Source organism: Telopea speciosissima, chromosome 1 (assembly GCF_018873765.1).
Source record: "Telopea speciosissima isolate NSW1024214 ecotype Mountain lineage chromosome 1, Tspe_v1, whole genome shotgun sequence".
NCBI classification, from domain to species: Eukaryota; Viridiplantae; Streptophyta; class Magnoliopsida; order Proteales; family Proteaceae; genus Telopea; species Telopea speciosissima.
The window spans coordinates 19,046,880-19,067,385 of NC_057916.1; the positions used below are offsets into that span (position 1 = coordinate 19,046,880).

The 20,506-nt window shown below is 39.7% G+C and overlaps 2 protein-coding genes across 3 annotated transcripts; both read left to right on the plus strand.

Moving 5' to 3' along the window:
- Positions 1-1,806: 1,806 nt before the first annotated feature.
- LOC122646155 (beta-glucosidase BoGH3B-like) lies at positions 1,807-6,471 on the plus strand. Of its 2 annotated transcripts, none has more exons than XM_043839654.1 (10): positions 1,807-1,888; positions 2,525-2,786; positions 2,881-3,085; positions 3,416-3,506; positions 3,629-3,774; positions 3,940-4,183; positions 4,297-4,401; positions 4,922-5,104; positions 5,362-5,569; positions 5,860-6,471. In XM_043839654.1, exons 2-10 carry the CDS (start codon positions 2,564-2,566, stop codon positions 6,345-6,347), a joined length of 1,893 nt encoding a protein of 630 aa, XP_043695589.1. In that variant the 5' UTR covers positions 1,807-1,888; positions 2,525-2,563; the 3' UTR covers positions 6,348-6,471. The 2 variants fall into 2 exon arrangements, with proteins under 2 accessions (XP_043695589.1, XP_043695586.1); XM_043839651.1 differs by lacking the exon at positions 1,807-1,888 and adding an exon at positions 2,147-2,273.
- Positions 6,472-12,367: 5,896 nt separating this feature from the next.
- LOC122646169 (beta-glucosidase BoGH3B-like) lies at positions 12,368-16,239 on the plus strand. Its single transcript, XM_043839664.1, has 9 exons — positions 12,368-12,596; positions 12,692-12,896; positions 13,293-13,383; positions 13,506-13,651; positions 13,815-14,058; positions 14,150-14,254; positions 14,782-14,964; positions 15,229-15,436; positions 15,725-16,239. Exons 1-9 carry the CDS (start codon positions 12,374-12,376, stop codon positions 16,210-16,212), a joined length of 1,893 nt encoding a protein of 630 aa, XP_043695599.1. The 5' UTR covers positions 12,368-12,373; the 3' UTR covers positions 16,213-16,239.
- Positions 16,240-20,506: the final 4,267 nt, after the last annotated feature.

Genomic DNA, 20,506 nt, shown 5'->3' on the forward strand with positions numbered 1-20,506 from the left:
AGTACCTTGAATTGATCATTGGGTATAACTCAAATTGCTGTACACAAGAATCACTAAATATTTTTTGCAAGTTTTGGGAGCAGGGGTATAAAGCAAATGAACATCAATGGGGGCCATAATAAAATAGTTTACCTTTTCCAGAATGTTAGGGGCCTTTTTCTAGAACTGAACATTGCTTACAAATGTACAAGATGGGTTTTGTCATCTTGGGGCAAGTTGTTTCGATTCTCTCTAGCTAGCTAATTGATCAAGTACTCATATCAATAATAATGCAAGGGATTAATAAGCAACTTAACTCATGACTGTATTTGTTAATTTAATTTAGAATGATGGTTTAAAAGAACCACAACCCTTTTCCTAACACTATAAGGCATTAATCAGAGATGTTTATTCACAGCTAATATGGATCTCCACAAACCCTATTTCAATTCAAGTGAAATATCACAAATTGGTTGAAATACTTACAGCCAAAATCCTTTCAATTTGCAGGTGCCAAACCGAAGTTGGAAGGAGTTGCTGCAGCCAAATCGAGATTTTATGAGTTGCAGTTACCAAACAAAAATTGGGAGTTGTAGGTGGGTATGAGTTGGAGGTGCCAAACCTAGTGAGATTGCAAGTAGGGATGAGTTGGAGGTGCCAAACCAACTGAGGTTGCAGGTTCCAAACAGAGGAACGAGTTGCAGGTGACTAACGCGATTCCTTCAAAGGGCACAAATCCAGGTTGAATCCAGGCTTTCCTCGAAGGTGTAGTAGCAGCGGCAAAAAGAGTATGTTGTTTAAGCTCGGTGGCAAGAAGCTCACCATCAATGGTGGTGCCCTAGGTGGTGTAGCAGCGGCGAATTTTGGTCCGTTGTGAAGAATGGAGCTCAACAGAGGAAGTAATAAAGAAATAAGGGATGAAACTTTAACGTTTAATAAGGGCATTTTGGTCAGTCAAAATAAAACTTTAACGTTTAATGCCCTCAGTTAACGGAGTGGGCCTTTATGTTACTTAGTTTGGAAAGCAGGGGAGGTACGTGGAATTTCCCAAACCTCACGGGTGAAAGTGTACATAAGTCATACCTCAGGAGAGGTACGTGATATTTTCCCTTGAAGAAATTATCTTTGAAAGATTAGGTGTAGGTCTGGTTGCTCACCCCTTCTAGACCAGCAATCTGTATCCTCCAAACGTTCTTGGATAGATATCTTTGTTAACATCAAAGGCATTGGACTTCTTGTCAACACAGCAAAAAAAAAAAAAAGTCATTGGACTTCAACTTGTATATAACCCAGTAAGGTTGAGAGAACCTTCATTAGAGTAAACTCAATTTTGACTGGTTGCTTGGGGTTTGGACTAACTCAGAGTTCTTCATTAGGTTTCTCTGTTTTCAAGTTAAAACTTCTTTTGGGCTTCCCCAGATAAGCTTTTTTACTTTCTTTAAAGTATGAAAAAATGTGTTTTTCTGTTTCAGTCGACCGTTGGAGATGAAGTGGCTACACGTCAAATTTTAAATATTTCAACCCAGATTAATACGTTAGACGAGGTGGGTAATGTTTATAAAGCCATGATACCCATCTCCTCTATCCACTATCCCTAAATTTAGTGAGAAGCGCATTAGCTAAAAAATGCCTAAATTTGAGAACATGTCCCTGTAAATTTTTGAACATAAAGCGATGTGCCGCTAAATTTTGAGGAATCTTCTGCAGTGCAAGCTGTGCAGACCAACAGAGAGGTTAGGTTCTCCCCAAGTTGGGTTCCTTGCTTTTAGATTTCTAGTTTTCTCTGTATTTATCCATTCTCGTCTTATTTATAGTTTTCTAGTTTCCTGTCTTTAACCATTCTCATCTTATTTAACCTTGTCTTAGTCTCACTCTCTCCTCAAACAACCCTTTCGTTTCACGCAGCTCTGTAAGCTCTTCTTTCTTGCTGGTTCTCTTTTTCCTGTTCTTTTATCTCTCTCTATCTCTCTTTTTATTCCCTACCCACCACAACCAACTTTTGGATTTCTTGTTGATTTTAACATTTTACATGTGGGTCCTTTGAGTTTCGTGTGTTCTTCTATTCTTGTTTTCTCCCCCCAAATCCCACCCCCCCCCCTTTTTTGCGGATTTTGGTATCTGGTTCTATGTTCTTAGCTTGTTAAGATTCTAGCTTTCCCAGGCATCCGTATTGTGATACTTTCTGATATTTCTTCTTGGTTGTCTTTTCTTATTTATTCAAGGGTTTTGGATCTCTGTTTTAGCTGTAGAATTCATGCTGCATTGATCTACATTTCATTCTCCGACTTTCTTTGGTGGTTTTTCTTTCTGCAGTTTCAAGTTCATAAATTTCCACTTCTTCTACATTTCTACCTATTTCCTCTATTACTAGGGGCTACTGTTGATTTTTGCCAATTGGGTCAGTCATAATATCATTAACTCTTCTGTAATATAGGCAATAAAATTTTCCCCTTTTCTTATTATTAAAAATTAATTTTTATGGGCTATTTTGACAATCCAATACTTCAAACTTGCTAATCAGTTTTCTTTAACTTTACACTTTCAGGATCAGAAGCATTGGTAAGAGTTGGAAACCAGCTTGAAGATGGCTAGAATTTCAATCCCCCTTCTGGGGCTTCTGTATTTGTGTTGTTGGGCAGCCATTGCAGAAGCTCAAGGGAATATGAAATACAAGGACCCTAAGCAACCATTGGGTGCTCGGGTCAAAGATCTGATAAATCGGATGACTCTCGCAGAGAAGATAGGTCAGATGGTCCAAATCGACCGGATTAGTGCTACAGCTGATATTATGAAGAACTACTTTATTGGTAAAGACTATTGAGCCTCATTATTAAAAAAAAAATTAAATTTAGAAGATTTTCTATTTAAAATTGGACTAAACTTTGAAAATATGGTCGGTAGGGAGTTTATTGAGTTCTGGAGGAAGCGTTCCTGCTCCAAAGGCTTCCCCTGAGACATGGGTATCTATGGTGAATGAGTTCCAGAAGGGTTCCCTTGGTTCTCGTCTTGGAATTCCATTTATATATGGAATTGATGCTGTTCATGGCCACAACAATGTGTACAAAGCCACAATATTCCCTCACAATGTAGGGCTTGGAGTTACCAGGCAAGCACCTTTACTGATACATTCTGTTATGTTTCTTCTTCTTCTAAACAAGAAATTGAATTTATCATCTGTTATCAACCCTCTAGTTTTCAGATGATTGCTTAAGGTTAAATGAAATATTTAGGTACTTGATTAGTTGATCTCTATCAAGTTGAAATGCAATCTTTTCAACTTATATCTATTGGTGGGGAAATTTGGACTTGCAAAGGCACTGGTTATGACTGAAAATTTGAGTTACTAGTATTAGACTCATCTATGGTTTATTGATATTCTTTACTCATTAACTTCATCACCACTTCCCCCCCCCCCCCCTCCTTTTTTGTCTACCAGGGATCCAAATCTTGTGAAAAGGATTGGGGCTGCAACTGCACTTGAAGTTAGAGCTACAGGAATTCAATACGCTTTTGCCCCATGCATCGCGGTACCGTAACAGACCTTACAACTAATCATTGGGACTTCTTGATAAGTTATGTTGTAAATTGAATTTGTTTCAATATCTAACTTTTTCCAATTCCACTTTCTTTCGTCCCTGTATTGATGCAGGTCTGTAGAGATCCCAGATGGGGCAGGTGTTATGAGAGCTACAGTGAAGACCCCAAGATTGTCCGAATGATGACAGAAATAATACCTGGGCTACAAGGAGATCTTCCAGTCAACACTCGAAAGGGTGTCCCTTATCTTAGTGGAATGTAATATTTTTACTATTGGTATCTTCGTCCCTTCGTCTCATTTCCCTTCTTTATTTTGTATTTTCTGCAAGAGTTTCCATAAGTAGGCGGTCAATTTCGCTTATTCCATGTCCCACAACTCTAATATTTTGTTCCATCAAATGAATCTCTAATTTTGATGATTAGGGATAAGGTTGCAGCTTGTGCTAAGCACTTTGTAGGTGATGGTGGAACAGTCAATGGCATCAACGAGAATAATACCATTGCCAACCAGAATGATTTGTTCAACATCCATATGCCTGCTTACCTTGATTCAGTCAGCAAAGGTGTCTCAACAATTATGGCCTCTTACAATAGTTTGAATGGAGTGAAGATGCATGCAAACCGTGATATGATCAACGGATTCCTCAAGGGCAATCTCCGTTTCAAGGTAAAGATCATTTTAAGCAATTGCATATGACAAGTAATTCTTGAAATATCACTTGTACTGGAAAGACATTGCTAAGTGACTGACTGAGTCATGTATCATTATCTAAATTTCAGGGTTTTGTCATCTCAGATTGGCAGGGTGTCGACAAGCTCACTGATCCACCCCACTCAAACTATTCCTATTCTATTGAAACTGCAATTAATGCAGGCGTTGACATGGTACATAACAATGATAAAAGCCCTTACTATAGAAAATTCTGTCATATTTTTTGAACATTTGTATTCTGATAACGAATTTTATCTGTTATTTTTTTGTATTACCAGATGTTCTTCATTTCAAGTTTTTATAATTTTTCTGTTTAAGTCATACGAGGTTTTATGCACTTATGATTATGTTGGCCTCTAGAATCAACTGCTTTTGTTATCTTCCAAGGATGGGAGTGTTCTATATGATATGATGATACATTCCTGATTCTGAATACAGCAAATTAATTTGGACAAAGCAAGTCTGTATCAGTAGAAAAGTCTTCAAAATTTGATCAATCTCTCCATAAGACAGTCCATTAATTTAAAATTCAGAGTTGAAGCTTGCTTGTTCTGTTGTGCCTTGAATATAGAGAGACGGTAAAACAAGATTTTCATGTAGCCAATCATAATTAGTTGGATAAAACTTGTTTAACTTGAGCTGAATTTGTTGTATCCTTTAAGTTAAATATTAATCTTTCTGCATAATTTTCAGGTTATGGTTCCCTACAATTATGCTGAATTTATTAATGGTCTGACCGATTTGGTCAATAAAAATGCTGTCCCTATGAGCCGTATAGATGATGCTGTAAAGAGGATACTGCGGGTCAAGTTTGCAATGGGTCTCTTTGAGAACCCTTTAGCAGATAACAGTTTAGCTGCCAAGGTCGGATGCAAGGTTAGCTACTTCAACTCCTAAATCAGTATTAAACTTACATGTTCAACCTTGGCAATTTAATGCTACTGAGTCACTTTTTTGAACTCACCCATCTAGCATCAAGTTATTGATGTTCATATATGCTGTCTTTGATGCTTCAAAGACACTCCAGCACATCAAGAAACTCACTCTTTTGGTTGGAAGTCAAGCTTGTGACATTGTATGGTTATTGATCCACTAAGTTTGACCAAAATGTCATCTTTTTTTATCTTAAATAGGAACACAAAGAATTGGCAAGGGAAGCTGTAAGGAAATCGCTGGTGCTGTTGAAGAACGGCAAGACAGCATCTGACCCATCAGTGCTGCCTCTGCCAAAGAAGGCACCAAAGATCCTCGTCGCCGGTACCCATGCTGACAACCTAGGCTACCAATGCGGTGGATGGACAATTGAGTGGCAAGGACTCAGTGGAAATGACCTCACCGAAGGTATAGTTCCATTCAACAACCTTTCTCTCTGAACTCTTATTTTGCAATTGTTGCTTGTTTAATTGTTGATTTCTTGCACCAGAAGTGTGGGAAGAAGCCCTTCCCACACCAATACTCTGTTTTGCCATGTTGAAGTGTCTCTCGAGGCCCAAATTTATGGACATGTTGTCCATATCTTTATCTTATCATGGGTTAATATTTGAACCAATTTGAATTCTCCGTGTATTATTTCATGTGTTGAAAATTATATATCTCTTTGATAACAACTAATTAGCAAATATCATAAACAGGAACCACAATCCTCAAAGCCATCAAAGACACCGTTGATCCAAGCACCCAAGTCATCTTCAACGAGAACCCAGACACCAACTTTGTAAAGTCTAATGGTTTCTCCTATGCCATTGTTGTAGTAGGGGAATACCCTTATGCAGAGACAAAGGGTGATAGCCAGAACCTAACAATACCTGACCCAGGCCCAAGCACAATCACTAATGTATGTGGGGCTGTCAAATGTGTCGTCATCGTCATATCAGGTCGTCCAGTTGTGATCGAACCATATGTTGCCTCAATGGATGCTCTTGTGGCTGCATGGCTCCCTGGTAGTGAAGGCCAAGGTGTGGCTGATGTTATCTTTGGTGACTATGGTTTCACTGGCAAGCTTGCTCGAACTTGGTTCAAGACTGTCGATCAACTTCCAATGAACCTTGGGGATGCACACTATGACCCACTCTTCCCATTTGGGTTTGGATTAAAAACTCAGCCAAGAAAGTCAAGCTAGAGATCTGAGAAGCTTTTGATCAGCAGTTGTAAATTTTTTGTTACCAATTCATCATCCGGCTATTATTTAAGGAATTTGATGTAACAGAGCTTCTCTATAATGGCTTATTTTGGGTTCCATTGTTAATGTAATCTTGCATACATAGTGATTTCAAATACAAGAAGTTGTGACTGTCCTACATGCTGTGTTGTTCAATTTGACTCCATACTAATTTATTTGTTTCAACAGAACAATCCCAACCAATGTGGGCTTTTATGCGTTTAGGATCGTAACCCACTAAACTAGGAAACCCAGCCCACCAGAATATCAAGGCTTTGGGTCTGACTTCAGCACTAGGGTGTCAATGGGCCAGGCTGGGCCTTAACCCTATAGTCCAACCCTAGGAGCCTCAACCTAAACCCAAGCCCAGCCCGACCCTGCCAGGGCCAAGTATACCCTCAACCCAGCCCAACCTTGGCAGGGTTTTCCCAAGCCCCGCCCGACCCTGATTGGCCTTGATGGCCTATTGAATAGTGAAATTAGCAAAGCCCATCATGGCATCACAGCCACGTAACAAAACCCCAGCCCACTTTTTGATATATATAATGTATTAATACAGGGTCGGGTTGGCCATTCCAGGGCTGAGGCCTCAACCCAGTCCTTGCTCGGCCCTGCCAAGGCCTAGCATTTGTGAAACCTAGCTCGCCCCTTCCTTGTCCCCAGGTCCGGCCCAGCCCAGTCCGGGCTCAGGGCGGGTTAGGGCCGGGTCGAGATGGCCGAGTTTTTTTGACACCCCTACTCAACACCACCAAATTGACTTTACAACTTCTGACACACACCAAATTACTAGGCACTTTATAAAGGGGACCAAGTTTTGCCAAACCCACGGTCAAAGGAGAATCCCTGGTGCGTTGGGTGTGCGGGTTTTTGGTCCCACATCGGGTGTGTGAGTGTAGTGTGCATTGTGTATATTTTGTCATTCTGCGATCCCAAAAGTCAGTTAACCTTTTGGGATTGACGTGTAGTTTGTATGATTACCGGAAAAAAAGGAGAATCTTTTGACATAGGGTGTGGGATGGCCTCTATAAGGGATCTCCCTACACTATAGAGGTATTATCCACCCTATAGTGTAGGGGGTAGACAAGAATAAATGGTTGTCCTTGTCCTTCACCCCGCGGTGAAGGAAAACTTCCCCCTTATAAAGGGGTCCACACAAAGCCAAATCACTCTCTACATGTGTAAATTTTAATATAGTAGCATTTAGCCATTTGGCATAGTAACAAATAAAAAACAACTTCTTTACAAAATCCCAATGGATTTTCCATTTCAATTAGTTGTTCAAACATTTTACAAAATATTTGACTTTTCAACCAGAGACTTGATGATGAGAAACCAAGGAGAGAAAGGGATCACAAATAAGAATTTGTAACCAACTACAAAAGCATATGTGGACGAAAGGCATTGGACAGTCAATGATCGTCTCCAATCTCCTTCGGTAAAAAGGTGAATGGCAAGTGCTAGGCTTGTAAACAAATTGGATATTATCCGCATTTGGTATGTTTATCATGGATATGGATATTCTAATATCCGATCCTTTAAAGATGTGGTTTGTTTACAGCATTTAGGATTCATAATCGGATAGTAAAACCATATCTCATCCATATATATATATATATATATAGGGTGGTGCGTTCGTTTGTAACCAAGCAAGTTACAAACATAATTTGTGATCGGACTTTTTTACCCTCGATACAATGAGGTGGAAAAAAAAAATCGTGTGGTAATTTCCCAATGCAGGAGAGATAGGGGTAGAACAAGGAACCACCAGCTGTCACTACAACTACTCTATTTCTGACAAGGTATACGTCATCCTTTTCTCTCATTCGCTCCCATGCACATTCTACTCCTCCTTTGTCTCGACCCCTCCCCATGCAACTCCTGGCCCCTTCCCCCATCCATGCAAATAGATGTTGAACCTTTTTCGGCCATCATAGGCAAGCAATGGAGAAGAATTGAGGACATGGAATACTAAATCCTCGTATCCTTTCATCACAAACAGAAAATACATGACTCACTAGTCTTATTGACAAGATGACATCGATCAAGGACCCAGGGTCCATGTCTATCAGTTACTTGGCAAAATCACGGTGACAGTACCATAAAGCCTCATGTAAGGCCGAGTATCGTTTATGATTTGTGATCCTAACAAGTCAAATTAATGAACAAAAATCCATTCTATTAATAAGGTGGTTAACCACAGGTAATGTCCAATCCTCACACCAACATGTAAGGCAGTGTCACCAAATTGGTTTATCTCAATCATAAATGATAGACATTGCTCACAAACTTCTACTAGAAAGTTTAGGTGCTCAAAAATGGCCACTTGATGAAGGAGTGTGTTCCCCCATAAGAGTCACTTGATGTAGGATGTGGGGATCTATTTCATGCAGTTGCTTAAGGCTATCAAATGTCTCATTTTCTTGCTACATTGATCAATCCAAGATCCATGAAGTCTATTTCGTTTAAATTAGTTGAGATTTTGCCTCAATACTGATAAGTCTCTATGAAATAAGAACTCCCTTCATATATTCTCTGTAAAACTAAAGTTGAAGCGGCAACAACCACCATCGTAGCCATTTATAGCTTCTTCGTTCCTTTGCCTTTGTCAAAAGTAGAAACCTGAGCTAAGAATTGCAAGGATAGAATGGAACAAAGCAAAGAACATAGCTTGGTCAATTCTCAGTTTTGGGTTCCATGTATCTTCTACTTGTAAGAGTTGATGTGGCCTACATTACCACATCAACATCAACTATAAATAGCCATTAAGTGGGAGTTAGAAACCACCACATAACCACCTTGATGGGAGGTGTTATGTTTTGTAGTTGGTCCCTGTTTCCAGTGATGTACATAGTTATATCAATTTCTCCTTGTGCTTGAGAAAACAAGAACCAGAAGCACCATGCTCATTGTCGTCGTCATCGAAGAGGACAAGAGAACATATTGGACAAAACCGCAGGATTGCGATTTGGTTTGAGATGTAAGCTCCTCATTCCTCCTCCTTCGATATATATTTTTCACTTTCAATTGGTATCAAAGCAGACTTACTTGCTTCTATCAACATTTAGATCACATTTTTCGGCTATTTATTACATTTTTTAAACAACTTTTTTTTGTGTGGTGGCAAGCCGCAAGCACCCACATACAGGTAGGGCCGCAACAGGGTCAGGTTGGGCCAAGCCTTTTAAAACCCTAGCCCAACCCTGAGTCCCCTTAGTTGGGCCCAAGCTTGACCCGATCCTAACTCAGGGGCCAGAAAAATACAACCTTGACACATCCTCAGGGTCGGGCCAGGCTGACCCTGATTGGCCCTAATCATGGGGGTGGGGGGGAAGGGAGATGCATGGGCTGGCCAAGCTAGGAAAGGGAGATGAATGGGCTGGTCAGGTTGAGAAGAAGAAGAATAGAAAGAAGAAAGAAGAGGAAGAACAAGAAGAAGAACCAAAAAAAAAAGAAGATGAAAGAACAAGAAAAAGAAGACAAGGTCGGGTTGGGTTGGGCCGGGCCGGGCCGGGCCTAGCCCGAGACCTCAACCTTGACCCGACCCGATCCTGACTCAAGGCCAAAATTTCCCAATCCTGACCCACCCTCAGGGCTAAGGTATCTCAACCCAGGCCCTGTTCGGGCTCAGGGCGGGCTCGGGCCGTCAGGGCTAAACTTGCACCCCTACATACAGGGAAGGAACTTGTATATAGTTTGAAAGGACCAAGAGATTTGGCCTTTATCATTGAACTCTTGTCTAAAATTTCATCATATTTCTTTCCTTCACACAGCCGCAAGCAAGGTTTTAAAGGGGACGAGATTGAGGTCTGAATCAGTTTCTGCCCGATCGGAATCTGTCCCAAGAACTATAGAATCGATTCTTAGATCCAAAAACACAACGATTCTAGGGTTTTTAAGAGTGAATCGGCTGGAATTGGGATCATCATGATATATTCCAATTCAAATCACCTGATTCAACGATCCGATTCCTGATTCTTGAAACCATGGCCGCAAGCCTCCCCGTTGTCAAAGGAATTCTTGATTAATACTTGATAGAAAAGAGAGTGGATAGGGAAAAAAAAAAAAAGAGATTTTTTTTTTCGGAGGGGGTAGTGTCAGGTAGGATTGTTTTAGCAGGTAGGATTTAGGATCTATGGGAAGGACTAAGAGTGTTGAGCAATTTTGGGGTGATAAAAACGTGATGAGAGGAAGGAAAACATGGTAATGGCTTTGGAGTTTCAGAGCAATATAGGAAATGACAAATGTTGAATGTTGGTGAACATACTGCATTTTATATCAAGAATCATTGAGAGAGAGAGAAGAAAACAATTTATAGTTTCCTAACAAGAGAGGACACTAGAGAAAGCTTTTAGGAGCCTTTGAGAGAGAGATGGAAGAAATTATCTTTGAAAGATTAAGTGTAGCTCTGGTTGCTCAACCCTTCTAGACCAGCAATCTATATCGTCCAAACGTTTTGCATGGATATCTTTGTTAACATCAAAGGCATTGGAATTACTGTCAACAATAAACAAAAAAATCATTGGACTATTAGTCCATCTCTTGGGTAACTTGTATATAATATCCCAGTAAGGTTGAGAGAACCTTCATTACAGTCAACTCAATTTTGACTGGTTTTTGGGAGTTTTAGATGTTTTTTTAAGGTGCTTGGGAAATTTAGATGATTCAACCCACTGTGAATTCCTATTTGGAGTTTGTACCCAAAAGTCATTGCCTCAATTCTCTAAAATTCATAGGCAACTCAAAGTTCTTCATTAGCTTGCTCTGTTTTCGTTTGGGATTCCCCACCCAGTAAAGGTTTTCTTTTTCCCACTTTAATTTCATAGGGTAATTAACTCCTTAATCAGGGAGATTAAAGTAATTTTATCCGTTTAACTTCTAAAATGTATGAACTATCCGTCTGTTTTAATCGACCGTTATAGAAGTAGTCGAGGTGGGTAAGGTTCATAAAGTCATGATACCCATCTCCCTCATCCACTCCTCCTAAATTTAGTGAGAAGCATTAGCTTAAATGCCTAAATAAGAGAACATGGACCCCAAAAATTTTGAACATAGAGCGACGTGCCGCTAAATTTAGAGGGACCTTTTGCAGTGCAGGCTGTACAGATCATCAGAGAAGTTAGGTTAGGCTCTCCCCAAGTTGGGTTCCTTGTTTTTAGGTTTCTATTTATCTCTGTTTTTACCCATTCTCACCTTATTAATAGCTTTCTAGTTTCTTTTTTTAAACATTCTCATTTTATATATATAGTCTTCTAGTTTCCTCTGTTTTGAATATCTTGTAAGACATCATCTTGGCTTAATCTCACTCTCTCCTCAAACAATCCTTTCGGATCATGCAGCACTGTAAGCTCTTCTTGCGTGTTCGTTCTGTTTCTCTATTCTTTTATATCTCTCTATCTCTCTTTTATTCTATACCCACCACAAACAACTTTTGGATTTCTTGTTGCTTTTAACATATTACATGTGGGTCCTCTGAGTTTCGTCTGTTCTTATATTTTTGTTTTCTCCCCTCAACCTTTTTTGCGGATTTTTGTATCTGGTTCTATGTTCTTAACTTTTTAAGTTTCTAACTTTCCCAGGACATGCACAGTGTGTTCCATTGTGATTCTTTCTGATATATTATTTATTTATTTATTCAGCCGTTTTAGATCTCTGTTTTAGTTGTGGAATTCATGCTGCATTGATCTAAATTTCATTCTCCGTCTTTCTTTGGTGGGTTTTCTTTCTGCAGTTTCAAGTTCATAAATTTCCTCTTCTTTTACACTTCTACCTATTTCCTCTATTACTACGGGTTACTGTTGATTGTTGCCAATTGGGTCATTCATAATACCATTAACTCTTCTGTAATATAGCCGATAAAATTTTCCCCTTTTCTTATTATTAAAAATTATTTTGGGGGGCTATTGTAGCATTCTTTAACTTCTAATCAGCTTTCTTTAACTTCCACTCTCAGGAACAAAGACATTGGTAGGCGTTGGACCAACTTCAATATGGCTAGAATTTCAATCCCCCTCCTGGGGCTTCTGTATTTGTGTTGTTGGGCAGCCATTGCAGAAGCTCAAGGGTATATGAAATACAAGGACTCTAAGCAGCCATTGGATGCTCGGGTCAAAGATCTGATAAATCGGATGACTCTAGCAGAGAAGATTGGTCAGATGGTCCAAATTGATCGGGTTAATGTTACAGCTGATATTATGAAGAACTACTTTATTGGTAAAGACTATTGAGCCTCATTATTAAACAAACATTTAAATTTAGAAGATTTTCTATTTAAAATTGGACTAAACTTTGAAAATTATGGTCGGTAGGGAGTTTATTGAGTGCTGGAGGAAGCGTTCCTGCTCCAAAGGCTTCCCCTGAGACATGGGTTTCTATGGTGAATGAGTTCCAGAAGGGTTCCCTTGCTTCTCGTCTTGGTATTCCATTAATATATGGAATTGATGCTGTTCATGGCCACAACAATGTGTACAAAGCCACAATATTCCCTCACAATGTAGGACTTGGAGTTACCAGGCAAGCACCTTTACTGATACATTCTGTTATGTTTCTTCTTGTTCCTTTTTGTTTTTGGATGAATAACAATAAGACTATAAACAAAAGGTTGGGGTGAGAGAGGCTCCAACTACAAAACAAAAAATTGAATTTATCATCTGTTATCAACCCTGTAGTTTTCAGATGATTGCTTAAGATTGAATGAAATATTTAGGTACTTGATTAGTTGATCTCTATCAAGTTGAAATGCAACCTTTTCAACTTATATCAATTCGTGGGGAAATTTGGACTTGCGAAGACACTGGTTATGATCGAAAATTTGAGTTACTAGTATTAGACTCATCCATGGTTTATTGATATTCTTCAGTCATTGACTTCATCACCACCTTCCCCCCCCCCCCCCCTTTTGTCTACCAGGGATCCTAAACTTGTGAAAAGGATTGGGGCTGCAACTGCACTTGAAGTTAGAGCTACAGGAATTCAATACGCGTTTGCTCCATGCATTGCGGTAACATAACAAACCTTATAACTAATCATTGTGACTGCTTGATAAGTTATGTTGTAAATTGAATTTGTTTCAATGTCTAACTTTTTCCAATTCCATTTTCTTTTGTCCCTGTATTAATGCAGGTCTGCAGAGATCCCAGATGGGGCAGGTGTTATGAGAGCTACAGTGAAGACCCCAAGATTGTCCGAATGATGACAGAAATAATACCTGGGCTACAAGGAGATCGTCCAGCCAACACTCCAAAGGGTGTCCCTTATCTTAGTGGAAAGTAAGATTTTTACTATCGGTATCTGCTTCCCTTTGTCTCATTTCTTCGTTGTTTTGTATTTTCTGCAGGAGTTTCCATAAGTAGGCAGTCAATTTCACTTATTACATGTCCCACAACTCTTATATTTTGTTCCATCAAATGAATCTCTAATTTTGATGATTAGGGATAAAGTTGCAGCTTGTGCTAAGCACTTCGTAGGTGATGGTGGAACAGTCAATGGCATCAACGAGAATAATACCATTGTCAGCCAGCATGAATTGTTCAACATCCATATGCCTGCTTACCTTGATTCAGTCAGCAAAGGTGTCTCAACAATTATGGCCTCTTACAATAGTTTGAATGGAGTGAAGATGCATGCAAACCGTGCTATGATCACTGGATTCCTCAAGGGCAAGCTCCGTTTCAAGGTAAAGACCATTTTTCTTGAAACATTACTTGTAGCTGAAAGAGACATTGCTAAGTGACTTACTGAGTCATGTATCATTGTCTATATTTCAGGGTTTTGTCATCTCAGATTGGCAGGGTATCGACAAGCTCACTGATCCACCCCACTCAAACTATTCCTATTCTATTGAAACTGGAATTAATGCAGGCATTGACATGGTACATAACAATGATATAAACCCTTAACTATAGAAATTTTTTCATATTTTTTGAACCTTTGTATTCCGAAACTGAATTTTATCAGTTATTGTTTGTATTACCAGATGTTTTTAACTCCAACTTTTTAGAATTTATCTATTTAAGTCATATGAGGTTTTATGCACTTATGATTATGTTGGCGTCTGGAATCACCTGCATCTATTATCTTCCAAGGAGTGGAGTGTCCTATATGATATCTACAATGATACATTCTCGATTCTGATACTGCAAATTATTTTGGACAAAGCAAGTCTGTATCTGTAGAAAAATCTTCAAATTTAATCAATCTCTCCACAAGATTATAAGACATTACATTAATTTAAAATCCAGAGTGGAAGATTACTTGTTCTGTTGTGCCTTTAATATAGGGAAATGGTAAGACAAGATTCATGTAGTCAAACGCAATTAATTGGATAAAGTTTGTTTAAATTGAGCTGAACTCGTTGTATCCTTTAAGTTAAATGTTAATCGTTCTGGATATTTTGCAGGTTATGGTTCCTTACAATTACACTGAATTTATTAATGGTCTAACCGATTTGGTCAATAAGAATGCTGTCCCCATGAGCCGTATAGATGATGCTGTAAAGAGGATACTGCGGGTCAAGTTCGCAATGGGTCTCTTTGAGAATCCTTTAGCTGATAACAGTTTAGCTGCCAAGGTCGGATGCAAGGTTAGCTACTTCAACTCCTAAATCAGTATTAAACTTATTACATGTTCAAGCTGGGCAAGTTAGTGCTACTGAGTCACACTTTTCTGGACTCATCCATCAAACATCAGATTATTAATGTTCATATATGTTGCCTTTGATGCTTCCAAAACACCCCACCCCAGCATATTAAGCAACTCACTCTTTAGGTTAGAAGTAAAGTTTGTGACATTGTGTGGATATTGATCCACTAGGTTTGACCAAAATGTCATTTTTAATCTTCAACAGGAACACAGAGAATTAGCAAGGAAAGCTGTCAGGAAATCACTAGTGTTGTTGAAGAATGGCAAGACAGCATCCGACCCACCAGTGCTGCCTCTTCCAAAGAAGGCACCAAAGATCCTTGTTGCCGGTATCCATGCTGACAACCTGGGCTACCAGTGTGGTGGATGGACCATTGAGTGGCAAGGACTCAGTGGAAATAACATCACTGAAGGTATAATCCCATTCACTATCCTTTCCCTCTAAACTCTTATTTTGCAATTGTTGCTTGTTTTTATTTAAGGTTTCTTACAGCAGAAGTGTGGGAAGCCCTTCCCACACCAACACTCTGTTTTGCCATGTCGAAGTGGCTTTTGAGGCCCAAATTTGTGGACATATTGTACATATCTTTATCTTATTATGGGTTAATATTTGAACTGATTTGAATTCTCCGTGTATTATTTCATGTGTTGAAAATTATATATCTCTTTGATAACAACTAATTAGCAAATATCATAAACAGGAACCACAATCCTCGAAGCCATCAAAGACACCGTTGATCCAAGCACCCAAGTCATCTTCAACGAGAACCCAGACACCAACTTTGTGAAGTCTAATGGTTTCTCCTATGCTATTGTCGTAGTAGGGGAATACCCTTATGCAGAGACAAAGGGTGATAGCCAGAACCTAACAATACCTGATCCAGGCCCAAGCACAATCACTAATGTATGTGGGGCTGTCAAGTGTGTCGTCATCGTCATCTCTGGTCGTCCAGTTGTGATCGAACCATATGTTGCCTCAATGGATGCTCTTGTGGCTGCATGGCTCCCTGGTAGTGAAGGCCAAGGTGTGGCTGATGTTCTCTTTGGTGACTATGGTTTCACTGGCAAGCTTGCTCGAACTTGGTTCAAGGCTGTCAATCAACTTCCAATGAACGTTGGGGATGCACACTATGACCCACTCTTCCCATTTGGGTTTGGATTAAAGACTAAGCCAAGAAAGTCAAGCTAGAGAATCTGACTATCTGAGTTAGAAAATTTTTATTTCCAACTCATAATCCGGCTTTTGTATACAAGGAATTTTGGGTTTCATTGTTAATGTAATCTTGCATGCTATGGTGATTACAAATACAATAAGTTGTAACTGTCCTACATGTTGTTGTTCAATTTGACTCTATACCAGGGATAAAGAATTCGATGCCGACCTAGCTAGGTTTTCGACCAGCCAAAAACCAAAATTTGGTTGAAACTGGGTTGGTTTAAATTAGTTAAAATTGGACGAAACTTGGTATTTTATGGTCCAAACTATCGAAAATTCCAAAATATTGTCAAAACCAATCGAAACTTGGTAATTTTAAAACTCCCCTAAAGTTTCATCTCAGCCAATTGCGAGACCAATATTTAGTTCCATGCTCCATACTAATTCATTTGTTTCGACAAAACAATCCTGACCAATGTGTGCTTTTATGCGTTTAACACACACCAGATTTGTAGGCACTTTATAAAGGGGACCGAGTTTTTTGAAACCCATGGTCAAAGGAGAATCCCTTGACAAAGGGTGTGGGATGGCCTCTATAAGGGATCCCTCTACACTACAGGGGTATTATCCACCCAGTAGTGTAGGGCGTGGACAGGGATAGATAGTTGTCCTTGTCCTTCCTTGTCCTTCACAATGCAGTGAAGGAAAACTTCCCCCTTATAAAGGGGTCCACACAAAGCCCAAATCACTCTCTACATGTGTAAATTTCAATACAGTAGCATTTAGCCATGTGGCATAGTAACTAATAAAAACAACTTCTTTACAAAATCCCAACGGATTTTCCCTTTCAATTAGTAGTTCAAACCATTTTACAAAATATTTGACTTTTCAACTAGAGACTTGATAATGAGAAATCAAAGAGAGAAAGGGATCACAAATAAGAATTTGTATCCGACTATAAAAGCATATGTGGAGGAAAGGCATTGGACAGTTAGTGATCTTCTCCAATCTCCTTCAGTAAAAAGGTAAATGACAAGTGTTAGGCTCCTAAACGAATTGGATATTATCCGCATTTGGTCTGTTTATCATGGATATGAATAGTTCATCATAATAGTTGAAAGGAATAGTTATTTGGATGGACATGCACGACCATGATTTGTGGGTTAAAATTTTCATTTGGAATGTAAAATACCCTTTAAAGGGTTAAGTTCAATATGACCATACATTAAGTTAAGAACTTATCACGTTTGCTTGGCATGTGACAATATAAGCCAAGTGGAAGAATGTAAGAACTAATGTGACTTACATCGTCACATAAGCATCAATTGCAAATAGCAATTGAGTGGGAGTTACGAGAGGGAGGTATTGTGTTTTGTAGTTGGTCCCTAGTTCTACTGATGTATAGAGTTATACATTTCTCTCTGTGTCTAAGAGAACAAGGAACAGAAGCACGATACTCACTTTCCATCACTAGAGAAGACCTGTTGGATAGAATTGCGGGATTGCTTGGCATGTGGCAATATAGGTCAAGTGGGTTGCAAAGTGTGGATGTGGTAGAGAGGGTAAATGAGAGACGAGAGAGATGGAGAGAGAGAGGGAGAGATGAGAAAGATATGGAAGTTGTAGGGGGGTAGGGGAGGGTAGTTGTAGAGGATAGGGTTGGGGCGAGCAAAGGTGGGGGTGGGTTGGAAATACAGAGGACGAGGAGGGCAAGGTAGAGGAGGTGGAGGGGGGAAGGTGAAGTTTGGAGTAGGGGTGGGTTGGGGAAATACAGAGGGGGAGGGGTAGGGTAGGTGGAGGGATTGTAATCTTCTCAAATTCCCTAAACCGTGCAATGCGGTAGTTTGGGGTGGTGATTTCGACATGTGGCAGCTCAGACATTTAACAGTCCAAGCTCATTGACTTTCATTTTTTTCTTTTTTTGTTGAACTCGGCACCATTGGATGTCTAAGCTGCCGCATGTCAAGATCTCCACCTTGAACTGTTGCACTGCACAGTTTTAGAGAATTTGAGAGGATTATTTTCCGTGGTGGAGCTAGATCCAACAAAGTATAGAGGAAGGAAGAGGGAGAGAGGTGGGGGGGAGAGGGGTGTCGGAGAGGGAGAGGGAGTGAAATTACCAAAAAAAAAACTAAAAACTAAAAAATTGAATGAGAAATATAATGAAGGAGCAACAAAAAGAAAAGAGAAAATTGGTTATAAATGGATTTTTATCACCTCAATTTCTCTTCCCCTCAATTTCCCTTCCGATGGTCCACACGTGGCTCCCAATAATCCAACGGTCCATTTTAAAATTTAATTTCTTTCCCGTAAAACGCAATTCACTTTTCTCTCCACGCGAGAAATGAATGATTGCGCGGGAAAGAAATTATACTTTCTTTAAAATAGACCGTCGGATTATTAAGTGCCACGTGTCGAGCATCGGAAAGAGAAATTGATGTGATAAAAATCCGTGTCGAGGTTTTGGCAGGGCTTATCGAACTTTCATCTCCTCTCAAAATGGCCAGTGCTCAGTAGTCCAGTAGTACGCACGAATGCACGATTCGAAGAATGCTCTATCCTCGAGCCCAAGCGCAAGCAAACTAACTACGAAGGGGAGAGAGTCTCCGACGGGACTCCCGACGAAACATAGAAAAAGGTCTAAAAGAAAGAAGGGAAAGAAGCAGTGACAATTTAGGAAATGAATCTCACCTTCACGAACCCACTGAGATCATTGAATGACTTCCATGAAGCAGCAAGAGGTTTTAGAGAGTTTTCGACCGCATCTTCATCGTCACTAATTGTCAGGAGATTGCCTGTGCTCTCGAGCCGACTCACCTTCCCATCCCAATCTCAATTCCCAAACCCTTTTGGCACCTCTATCCGTCATATCGGCAGCGGTCGCCTTCATCGGGACGATCTCCGTGCAAGGTTCTTTAGCTCTTCTCTTTCTATATCTCCGATTTCCATCCCAACTTTCTATTTTCTACTAGTTCTGACTCTTAACTAAGTTGCTTCGTTTCCACTGTTTGTCGTCTAATCTTTTTTTTTTTTTAATACGGAATTGAGAGAGATAGAGGATATGAAATGACGCTACCTACCAATTGGGGTATCCGAATCGTCCCCGGGAAGATTACGCTGGACAAGACTTTTGAGGAGAGGGACACCCTGTATGAGAATGAAAACATTGTGGTGAGTTCCATTCCAATCCTTTGCCCCAGCTTTTGTTTTTCTCTGTCCTTCACGCCGTTAAATGATACAAGTCACATGTGTTGTCTGTCTAGTCACTACGATCAGATGCCGAGCTTTATAAAAATTCTTGTGAAAACTTTAGTTTGATGGTTCAAGTCCAGATCCTAGTGACTGACTAACCACTCCATGAAATTTATTTTATAGGGGCTGCTGCTAGTGATTTCTTTTTCTTTCGGAAAATTTCTTCTCTCTTTGGTTTTTGGTATGATATAAAATTATAAAATTAAGCTATCTCTGGGATGATACCAAATTGAGTATCCAAGTTTGGGTATTCCACCCCCAGAAAGGCAAATCCTTCAGTAGCTATCCAATAGATTCTGTCTTAAATCCTCGAACTTAATTTTGTGCCACATTAATCTTCAGGAATTGAAGAATCTAGATATCCGTCCCTCTTTTTTAATTGACCTAAATGCTACTAACCAATCCAATGCTTGAAATTCTTCTTGTCCATGTTTCGTCTTATTATTCCTCTTAACCACTAGTGACTGATATCCATAACCCTTACCTCAAAAAAGAAAAGTAGAAAGTTGTCCCTGGTTATGTTCTGACTTATGCTTGGTGCTCAGAATTGAGATGAACCTGGTAAGAGATGTTTGTAGCTCAGATTTGCTGTTTGCAGAAGACAAGGAAACCTAGGTAATGAAATACCATGAGATATTGATGCGGATACTATATAGCATAGTTGTTAGTTGTCACCGCAGCTAGGTGATCTGAGGCGTTGGAGGGGGCCTGGACGCAAGGCGACCAAGGTGCCCGCCTAGGCATCGCCTTGACAACTATGCTGTGTAGTCCAATCTGCTTTGGAAAATTCTAAAGTTTGAGAAATTCTTTGCCTGCTAACTGAGATCAAATTGACCTGTCCAATTGATGCTTTTCTGGGTCCTAGAAAGGGCTACAGGCTAATTAGGTAGTCACCATGTCACTACTAATTGAGCTGGGTGGCTTTGGTAGAAGTCCTGTTCATCTTTATTGTGTGTTTGGTTTTGCTTTCATACCATTTTTCTCAATAGTGGCAAGTATGTAATCTTGGGGTATTTAGGTTCAGATTCGTTTCAGATTTTTGATGTCTTGTATTATCAAGAATTGGTTACCCCTC

Bases quoted from the DNA above. Each gene is read 5' to 3' on its own strand.
- LOC122646155 (XM_043839654.1), top strand. From the start codon at position 2,564: ATGGCTAGAATTTCAATCCCCCTTCTGGGGCTTCTGTATTTGTGTTGT. The intron at 2,787-2,880 runs GTAAAGACTATT...TATGGTCGGTAG, and splicing joins TATGAAGAACTACTTTATTG to GGAGTTTATTGAGTTCTGGA. The intron at 3,086-3,415 runs GCAAGCACCTTT...TTTGTCTACCAG, and splicing joins GTAGGGCTTGGAGTTACCAG to GGATCCAAATCTTGTGAAAA.
- LOC122646169 (XM_043839664.1), top strand. From the start codon at position 12,374: ATGGCTAGAATTTCAATCCCCCTCCTGGGGCTTCTGTATTTGTGTTGT. The intron at 14,255-14,781 runs GTACATAACAAT...GATATTTTGCAG, and splicing joins TTAATGCAGGCATTGACATG to GTTATGGTTCCTTACAATTA. The intron at 15,437-15,724 runs GTATAATCCCAT...TATCATAAACAG, and splicing joins TGGAAATAACATCACTGAAG to GAACCACAATCCTCGAAGCC.